The sequence below is a fragment of the Mirounga leonina genome, unplaced genomic scaffold, assembly GCF_011800145.1.
Source record: "Mirounga leonina isolate KUSES-001 unplaced genomic scaffold, KU_Mleo_1.0 Mir_418, whole genome shotgun sequence".
NCBI classification, from domain to species: Eukaryota; Metazoa; Chordata; class Mammalia; order Carnivora; family Phocidae; genus Mirounga; species Mirounga leonina.
This window is the reverse complement of record NW_023270739.1, coordinates 7286636-7296721: the sequence shown is the minus strand read 5'-3', so window position 1 is coordinate 7296721 and position 10086 is coordinate 7286636. Positions and strand designations below refer to the sequence as shown.

General features: G+C 56.6%; 1 protein-coding gene across 1 annotated transcript; it reads left to right on the top strand.

The window, feature by feature from the left end:
- The first annotated feature begins 266 nt into the window (after positions 1-266).
- Positions 267-5122, top strand: NOL12 (nucleolar protein 12). The gene is made up of 6 exons (XM_034987551.1): positions 267-372; positions 1741-1846; positions 2190-2238; positions 2760-2902; positions 4168-4265; positions 4698-5122. Exons 1-6 carry the CDS (start codon positions 293-295, stop codon positions 4861-4863), a joined length of 642 nt encoding a protein of 213 aa, XP_034843442.1. The 5' UTR covers positions 267-292; the 3' UTR covers positions 4864-5122.
- The last annotated feature ends 4964 nt before the right edge of the window (positions 5123-10086 follow it).

Here is a 10086-nt window from a genome sequence, read left to right as displayed (position 1 = left end):
CCGCGTGCCCAGGCACCGTGCTAAACCCTGGGACCTCTCTTTCACCGTTGCTAGTCTAGGACAGGGATTGGGGTTAGGAATCACGGGGGGGGGGGGGGGGGGGCAAGTACCTGAGTGTTAACCCTCAGAAGGCAGGGCTGGGGAGGCGGGCTCCGCGGCCCCTTTAAAAGGCGGGGCCTGGGCAACGGAACTGAGGTGTCTTAAGTGCGAGGCGCGCCCGAGAGGCTAAAAGACGATACACCCGGAAGTGTCTTAGGCGTGCGGGAGGCGCGCCGCCAGAGGCCTCACCGCTATGGGCCGCAACAAGAAGAAGCGAGATGGCGACCACCGGCGGCCGCGGCTTGTTCTCAGTTTCGACGAAGAGAAGCGGCGGTGAGTGCCAAGGCTGGAGCTGATGTCCTTCAGGCCGCCGGCCGAGGCCACAGCTAGGGCCGCGGCCGGGCGGCTGACGCTCACGCAGAGGTCCCTTCCGGCCCCGCCCTCTCGGCGTGGCCCGAGGCTCCCTTTCGACATCCCCCCCCCGCGGAATGGAAGCGGCCGCGGTCGGCCCCCACGCCTGGGGAATGGAATCGCCCTCCCCGCCCTCCCGTCGCTAGGTCTGCGCCCCAGCTGGCCCGGGTCCTGCTGTGCGCGCGGCCAGAGGGCGGGGGCGGGGGCGGGGCCCGGAGCTCAGGCTTCGACCTCCCGGGCCCAGCCCATCGGCCCCGCAGCCCCGCAGGCCGTGCGCTCAGTGTTGTTGATGAATGAGGAGTGAATGAGATGAGCGTGGCTTAAGTTCATTTATGCCCTCATCAGACGTGTCGTGAGCTCCTTCGGTGTGTGGGTGCCAGATCTCGGGACCCCTGAGCTGGACCCCTAAGCCTCAGCGTCCGGTCCATCAGATGTCCCCTGCTCAGAGCGCCACTTTGCCATATGGCAGTGGGTCAGCGAAAAGCCTAGTGTTGGGCCCCCGGAACGTTTGGGAATGGTGCAGCCAGCACTAGAGAGATGAGAAGGAGCCCGGATCAGATAGGGGAGGCGAATGCAGGGTGGCATCGACGGGCCTTACTGATGGGTCTGGGGGCGGCTGTCCTGGGGATATGGGTGCCAGTCCAGTGGAAAGTTTGTGGATATCTGGGTGAGGGTGGCCTTGAAAGCCCTGCTAGAAGTGGCTTAATTCACTGGGTCATGGAATCTGGCGACATAGAAAGGGCCCCCTGCCTGTCCTAGGGTGCATAGGCCCACCTACCTGGCCCTGTTGAGGCTGAGAGCCCTGGAGGGGGGATGGGTGGAAAGAAGCAGCATCTCCCTCTTCTGACCTTACACTCTCTATGACCTTTGGCAAGTAGTCTAGCCTCTCTGTTCCTCAGTGTTCCCATCTGTAAAACGGATTGATACCTACCACACAGGTTGTTGTGAGGAATACGTGAGGTGACACATGTACATTTTTTTTAAGGTTTTTTGTTTGTTTTTTTTTTAATTTGGGAGAGAGAGCGAGCACACACAAGCAGCGGAGGCGGGGGTGGAGGAAGAGCAGAGGGAGAAACATTGCCCGCTGAGCAGGGAGCCCTATGCGGGACTCAATCCCAGGACCCTGGGGATCATGACCTGAGCCAAAGGCAGGTGGTTAACTGACTGAGCCACCCAGGTGCCCATGTGTAGATTTTTGTAATAGTACAGTATTAGTGGTTTTTCTCTTCCTGGAGTGAGCCTTTCTTTCCTTGTGTCTCCTCCCGACTCTCCCTTGCCTCTTTCCTTTAGGGAATACCTGACTGGCTTCCATAAGAGGAAGGTAGAGCGGAAAAAGGCAGCCATTGAGGAGATCAAGCATCGGCTCAAGGAGGAGCAGAAGAAGCTCCGGGAGGAGGTGCAAAGGGGGAGGATGGGTGAGGGAAGGGGGTAGGGAGAAGGAGAGAGAGAGAGTGTGTGTGTGTGTGTATATAAAATCTGATTCCTGAGGGATTTACATCCTTGGATGGCCTTAATACGAACATCTGCAGGAATAAGGGAAGGTGTGGGCAGGCCTGGGGAGCAGTTTGTACAGAGAGAATCATGGTGGGCCCTCGTCTGGGGAAGGCTTAGGATGGAATCTCCTGGTGTTTCACTAGGAGTCATTCATGGTCTCACTCACCCTGGAGATGAACAATGCTCCCGCCTGGGGTTGGCTGGAGAGGCCACACTCACTGTGTTCCCTTCCCTTTTGGTTTCAGCGCCATCAGGAATACTTGAAGATGCTGGCAGAGAGAGAGGAGGCTCTGGGTAAGTCCCATCTTTACCCTGACCTGGAGAATAGCCAACAGGCCTAGGTTATTTATCCCTGGGTGGGTGGAAGGGGAGAGGTGTGGGGGCTGCACAGCTAACTTCCCTAGCTCCAGGGGTCTTGGGGGTGATGTCAGGGCCAGGGGCAGTCTTCAGCAACCTCTGAATGTGAGTGGATCAGACACAGGAAGGACCAACCTCTTGGTGAAGCGATCCTGAGCAGAAAGCCCAGTTCCTGAGGCCTGGAGGACTTGGAGGGGGGGAGTGGGCAGCAGCAGCTGCTGGGATCACACGAGGTTTGTCCTAGATGAGAACCAGATGCTCTGAGGTCTCCCCGGAGCATCAAGGGAGGAGTTGAATCACTTACATTTGCCTGCAGGCCGGGCTCTGGAGCCGCTGACTTCCTGGACACTCTCCCGTAGCGTAGAGGGAACCGTTGCAGTCTAGGGCTGAGCAGGGGGTGAGAGTCTGGCTACTTGTGCTCTGAGGCTGACAGCCGGTTCTGTGCCCGCCTTGCGCAGAGGAGGCAGATGAACTGGACAGGCTGGTGACAGCCAAGACAGAGTCGGTGCAGTATGATCACCCCAACCACACAGTCACCGTGACCACCATCAGCGACCTGGACTTCTCGGGGGCCCGGCTGCTGGGACTGTCTCCGCCTGAGGTGGGTGTAACTTCCAGCCCTAGAGAAGACGGGCCCCAGGTGCAGGCTGGCTTGTTGGGGGTGCCGAGTGCTGTTCCCTTTATGGGGATTGCAGTGCGAGGGGCTCTTTCCCTCCTGGGCACTTGCCCAGGCCTGAACAAAATCCCTGACCCTGGGGCTTGCAGAAGCCAGTTCCATGACTCAGCGGCTGTGGGAACGTGGGCAAGTGTCTTCGCCAGTAAGTTGTGGGGGTCACTGCTGATGGCACTGTCTCATGGGATTGCTGTGAGTGTAAAAGCGATTCATCCAAAAGAAACACCGAAGATAGCGGGGTATGGTGATCACTGCAGTGCGTGGGAACAGCAAAAACGCGGCCCAGCCGTGCGCACTAACACTGAGTTTGCAAGCTGTGAGTGGGGAGGTACTCACAGATTGCAACTGACATTTAAAAAAAAGGGGGGGGATCCCCCTAAATTTTAAAAGCACTCCATGGGCCCTGACTCGGGAGCCATGGAACCTTCCGGAAAGGGCAGAGGAGAGCACTGCTTTTGCGTGAAGCAGCAGCATGTTGTGTTGTTTTGCTTCAGTTGGTGTGATGCAGTGTTCCTCCTCAGTGGGGGGGACTACCTGCTGGGGAATATGAGCGAGGGAGAGGCTTTGGAAGTGACAGGGAAACGTTATGCAGGCAGAACTGCCTAATAAGCTCTCAAAAAAACCAAAAACAAACAAAACCCCAAAATTAAAAAATGTTCAAAAGTAAAGAAAAAGAGGAAAGAAATAGAACAGAATGTCATTGAAAGTATCACAAAGCCTCCCAGTGAAGTACCATCTCAACGAAATGTTTGTTTCCATCTGAGTTGCGTCCATCTGGGTGGGGTGGGCATTTCAGTACCTGTGTGTCCTGAGTCACAAGGCAAAGCACGTTTCCTGTCACTGGTGAAGGCGTCCTTGAGCCTCGAGCCAGCGCTTTGTGGCGTCCTTACCGAGCTCACGCTCCTCTTCTGTCTCCTGCTCGTTCTTCTGTAAGTCCTCCCAGCCTCAGCTTGCCGTGGACATGCAGACGCTCACAGCTGGAAGAAAAGGGGGACAAGGCTGTGAGACTCAGCTCTTCCCTGTGATCCCCGCTTCAGGGGGGTACATGGCTTGTCCACCCGTGGCCTTCTCCGAGCCCTGAGCCAGGCCTTGAGGCTGTAGGCCATGCCCCGCCCTGACCGAGCCGTGACTGCTGGTGTCAGGCCTCGCGATCTACCGCTCCGTGTGACGGTCCTTGTCCTGTGCTTCTTCAGCAAGGGGCTGGGCACGGGTCCGAGGAAGAGGCGTCCTCCGTGGAGAAGCCGACCAGAGCCTTACCCAGGAAGTCCAGAGACCCCCTCCTGTCCCAGCGGTGAGCCCTGGTCTGTCCTCCCCTAGGATACTGCTCCCTCGTGGCTGACAGTGGTGACAGGGCCTGTGGAGCTGCCCCTCGCCAGCCTGTGGCGGGTGGCATGGGGCAGGTGTGGGGGCTGGGGCAGCCACTCTGCTCTGCCTGTCGAGTATCCCTCCTCCCGTTCCCCACCCCCACTCCCCGACAGTGGCCAGGCCTGGGCGTCCTTAGTGCCCGGGGTAAGGGCCTTTCTATGAGCGGAGGAACTGGCAGGCCCTCTGGGGTCAGAGCAGGCTGCCTTTGGCATGGATTTGGTACTCCCAGCATTCAAGGCCTGTACCGACTTTCTCTGTGAGCCAGGCAGCCGGTCACCCCTGAACCCAGCTTTGCACCCAGGCCCTGCTCCCCAGAGTAAATGCGGCCCCAGCCTCACCAGCCTTCCACCTCCTACAGGATCTCCGCTCTCACGGCATCACTGCACGCGCACAGTCGCAAAAAGACCAAGAGGAAACGTCCCCGACGGGCCCAAGACTCCACCAAGAAGCCCCCGAGTGCCACTCGTACGAGCAAGACCCAGCGCCGCCGGCTGACGGGCAAAGCCCAGCACAGCGGAGAGTGAGCCCCGAGAACCAGGCCATGCCCAGCCTGGGCTCTAAGGGCCTGTGCTGTCTCCACTTGGCTAGCCCAGTAACCCAGCCCTGAGGTGGGGACTCTGCGGCCCACGGCGGGGAGGCCAGCACCTCTGGCCCAGAGCTTGGACCCTGGCAGGGGCAGGCCGCTGAGAGGTGGCTCCCCCCAGGAGGAGCCTTCAGAGCCGAACCTGGGGCATCTTCCCAAATGTCTCCCCCGCTGAGCCTTCATCAGATTTCTGAAACTGAGTGCACTTGTGGTCTGTTTGTCCCTGACCCTGATGCCGCTTGCCAAGGGCAGGCTTCTGAGGTGGTGGAAACCATCAGGCGGGTGGGTCCGTCTTCCCCGTCCAGCAGTTTTCCCTGTGGGGATGAGACAAGTAGTGTTAGGTCTGGGCCCCCTAACCCGGGTTGCAGACCAGCATAACATTGGAAGAATCCAGAGTCATCCAGCTGCTCTGAAAAGCAGGCTGCTGGGCCAGGGGGGTGAGTGGCGCTGGACTCCGCCCTTTACTGGCTGAGACTTTGGGTCTGTCCCTTCTTGGTTTCCACTGAAGTGGTGGAAGTGGATGAGTTTCAGAGCATTCCCCACCCAGCTCAGGCCCAGTGAGAGATGGACAGGGTGACGGGAGAGTGCAGTGCCAGGAGCAGCTGCAAGTGCCACCAGGCCCCGGGGTGTGGGAGGCGCTGGCAGGAGGGGGAGCTGACCCCCCAAGCAGGGCTTCCTTCTGCTCAGCCCATGGAGGGCTGCCATTGGGCAGGCTCAGGAACAGGGGCTCTGTTAGGCCGTGTTTGGGGGTGACTGGCACGCTCCCATGTCACTCTCCGGACCCGCCATCTGGTGCCTCTCTGAGGGCCACACCTGGACTGGGAACGCGAAGCTTGGGGCTTATGGGTGGGAAGCGCTGTGACCTGGTTCTTCAGCTCCTTCACCTGCTCTTCCTGCTGCCTCCCTGTTCTGGGGGTGGGGTGACTCGCTCTGCTGGGCTGCCTCCATCCTGGGCAGAGGGTGGGGCCTGCTAGCAAGTTCTGCAGGTGGTTCTAGTGCTCAGCCCAGGGCCGTGAGTGTGAGCCTTGCCCTCACGGGCCCCCCGGGAGCAGAACACATCGTGCGTTAGCGTACACGGCAGGGCCTGGGTTTGAATCCTAACTCTGCTACTTGGCCTCCGTGTGAGCGCTTTGCTGTGCTGACCTCATGGGTAAGATGTCAAGACACCCACCTCCTCGGGCTGCCCTGAGGCTGACATGAGCCGCAGGTGCACCTGCAGGCTGGGCTCCCGGCTGCTGCTGTCCCCTGTGACCGCTGACCCACGTCTCTTCTCCTGTCCCCGGTGCCGTGGGGGGTCATTTACCATTTAGACCTACATGTCGTGATGTTTACAAGTATTCTCATCCTCTCTCTTCCATGTGCGCCATCAGTTCTTACAGCAAACCAAGGAGATTGAGTCAGCGATTTTGCCCATCTTGGGATCAGAAGTGATGGAATCAGAACCCTCTGGAGAACTTGCCTTTTCTCCCCAGAACCCCTCTCTCCATGCTCCACACCTGGATTCTCTCCTTGCCGCTCTCCATCTGGTGGGCCTCCTGGGTTTGGGGCTTAAAGGATTAGGTTAAGCTGCATATAATAGAAAACAAAATTTAAAAACAACTGGCTTGGGGCGCCTGGGTGGCTCAGTTGGTTAAGCGACTGCCTTCGGCTCAGGTCATGATCCTGGAGTCCCGGGATCGAGTCCTGCATCGGGCTCCCTGCTCAGCGGGGAGTCTGCTTCTCCCTCTGACCTTCCTCCTCCTCATACTCTCTGTCTCTCTCATTCTCTCTCTCTCAAATAAATAAATAAAATCTTATAAATAAATAAATAAATAAATAAATAAATAAATAAATAAATAAATAATTAATACAAACTGGCTTGTATAAGAGGCAGTTAACAGGGAGATAACTAGCCTGGAGCCGGGGTAGGGTAGGGCTGGGGGGCTGGGATGGCAGGCTTTTAGCTTTTTGCTTTGTGCCATTTTCTTTTTTTAAGATTTTATTTATTGGGGTGCCTGGGTGGCTCAGTCGTTAAGCGTCTGCCTTCGGCTCAGGTCATGGTCCCAGGGTCCTGGGATCGAGCCCCGCATTGAGCTCCCTGCTCAGCAGGAAGCCTGCTTCTCCCTCTCCCACTCCCCCTCTCCCACTCCCCCTGCTTGTGTTCCCTCTCTCGCTGTCTCTCTCTCTGTCAAATAAATAAATAAAAAGCTTAAAAAAAAAAACGATTTTATTTATTTGACACAGAGAGCGAAAGAGCACAAGCAGGGGGAGCAACAGAGGGAGAGGAAGAAGCAGGCCCCCTGCTGAGCAGGGAGCCTGATGCGGGACTCGATCCCAGGACCCTGGGATCATGACCTGAGCCGAAGGCAGATGCTTAACCATCTGAGCCACCCAGGCGCCCTGTTTTGTGCCATTTTTCAACACATGGCTTCCACCTCATGGTCCAAGATGGCTGCTTGAGCTTCAGCCATCATACTCGCCTTTCAGCAGGCAGGAAGGAGGAAAAGTTGAAGAACATGTCCCTCCCTCCTTTTAAGAACATTTGACACTTGTCCTGTGCCATTGGTTGGGCAGAAGGCAAAGGCAAGGGACAGGAGGAAGAGCGAGCTCCTGGCTGTAGGGAAGTCTGGGTCCTGTGGTTCATTCTGGAGAATCATGCGCCCGAATAAGAATTGAGCATTGTGCAGGGCACCTGGGTGGCTCGGGCCATGATCCCCAGAGTCCTGGGATTGAGCCCCAGGGAGTCTGCTTCCTCCTCTCCCTCTGCCCTTCCCCACTGCTCGTGCTCGCTCTCTTACTGGCGCTCTCTCTCTGTCTCTCTCAAATAAAAATCGTGGATACAAGCAGCAGAGTCTCCCACAGAGGGTGGATGTATAAGGAAAGGGCTGTCAGGAGAGGATCCAACTGTATGGGACCAAAGCCACAGCAGACGCTTGCTTTTCTGTTCCTGGGTTACTGCGGTGAACTTCCCCGATGCTAGCAGAAGGAGCAAGGCCTCTCAGCTCAGTAGAGGAAGGACTCTCCCAGTAGGATGCGTTTTGGGGCAGCTGAGCCCTCCCTAGGGGGACAGGTAGGCAGGCCCGCTGGAGCTGCCCACCTGGGCTGGGAGCTGTAGAGGAGAAGGTTCCATGCCAGGGAAGCCGAGGCTTTCTTCCTCTCCAAAGTACCCTGGGCCTCAGAGGCTTGGAACCCCCAGAGCTGACATCTTCCAGATGTTGGAGGCGCCCTTTAGATGTTCACAGGCTGCTCACGCCTTTCTTGCTCTGTGAGCCACCTCCTCCAGCCTTCCCCCCTCCGCACATGGGCCTAAGGACACTTTGTGTTTCCTTCTTGTAACCACTGAACACACTGTAACCTAGTGACCTCTGTCCCCACTAGCAGACCATGAGCCTTCTGAGTGAGAAGTTATGTCAGTAATTGCTGTTTCTGCCCCTGGCACAGGGCCCGTCTCACCATAGGTCCTGAGCCAGTCCTGGCTGAATTACATGGGACCCAATCCCCCTCCCCACAGGTGCTCCCAATGGCCCTTGAAATAATTGTTCTAGAATTTTCTTGGCCCTACTGCCGTGTTTGCCTGTCTGCAAATTTCTGAATCTGTTTCTTTTTTTTCTCCTTCCCGCCACCATATCCATCTCTCTTGGGCCTCCACTGAAACCTTCCCCATCACCCGATTTCTTTTGGTTATTTGGCAATCATGCTGGCTAGGTCCTCGCCCCCTAGCCAGCATGATTGCCAAATAACAACCAAAAGAAATCGGATGGGAAAGTAATTTATCGAGCACTTCTCATGTAACTCACAGCAGCATGGCAAAGTGGGAATTAGCTCCATTTGACAGGGGAGAAAACCGAGTCACCACTTACATCATGTCAGAAGTTACCTGTCATGGCTAGTAAGACATGGTCCTTGCATCCCTCGGAGGGGGCAGACACATGGACGTCCCTCTGGACGTCAGGGTTTTGACAAAGTGTTAGAGGGCAGACATCCTTACAGCCCAGAGGGCAGAGAGGAGGGCATCCAAGAAGGCTTCCGAGAGGAGGTGATCCTTGATGTGACTCTTGAAAGATGACTTGGGTTGGCCAGGCAGCTGAGGGAGGGGATGGGCAGGTAGAGGGCCCTGGTGAGCAAAGGTGGGGAGCGGCCAGAGGGGAAGCAGCTGCAGAGGCCCTTGGGCCCCAGACCCTGAAGGGCCTCAAACTTGAGCTGAGGACCTGGACCCTTATCCTGTGGGCAGTGGGAGCCCCTGAGGTGGGGCTGGGGAGTTGCCAGGGGCAAGTCAGTGATTGTTTTAGAGAGATCTCCCTCGGGGTAGTGTGGAGGCTGCACCGGGAGTCCTGGAGCCTCCAAGACCCTGTTGTAGTTACTCCGGGGGAGGCAGGGAGGCCCTCCTCTCATGCAGGCACCCATTCACTCTCTTGCCAAGCATTTATTGAGCACCTATGAAGTCCCAGTCACTGGGGATACATTGGTGAACAAGAGAGGGTGGTCCCTGCCTTCCAGTGACTTATATTTCATGAGCTGTAGCTGTAGGGACTGAGTGGAGGAGAGATGATAATAGTAGCATTTATTGAGCACTTACTGTATACACCACTCATTGAGTTCTCATAGTAACCCCACAGTCTAGGCAATTCCATTAAGCCCATTTTGCAGTTGAGGTACATTGAGGTGGCCCCCTCAGGAAGCAAGTCACTCCCTAGATACAGACATTAATACTGCCTGACTGGCTGAACAAGCTGAGTCTTAACCTTCAAGGGGTGCACTCAAGGTGCATAATGTGAAAGAAACCCCAGGAGCCATGCGAGTCCTGCACAGGATCTCAGCTCAGCACAGTGAGCCCTTGCTTAAGGCTGGGGAAGCCAGGGAGGGCTTCCTGGAGGGGGTGCCATTTAAGCTATCACTAAGAGAATGAAAAAATCTATCTGTGCTTTACCATTTCAGAGACACTGCATAGGCTAGAAGGCCTGAACATTAGCTTCGTTTTATTCACAGAGTATTTAAAAACAGTTTGACCAGAGGTGCCTGGGTGGCTCAGTCGGTTGAGCATCTGCCTTTGGCTCATGTCATGATCTCAGGGTCCTGGGATCGAGTTCCGCATCAGGCTCCCTGCTCAGTAGAGAGTCTGCTTCACCCTCTCCCTCTGTCCCAGCCCCTGCTCATGCTCTCTCTTAGTCTCTCTCTCTCAAATAAA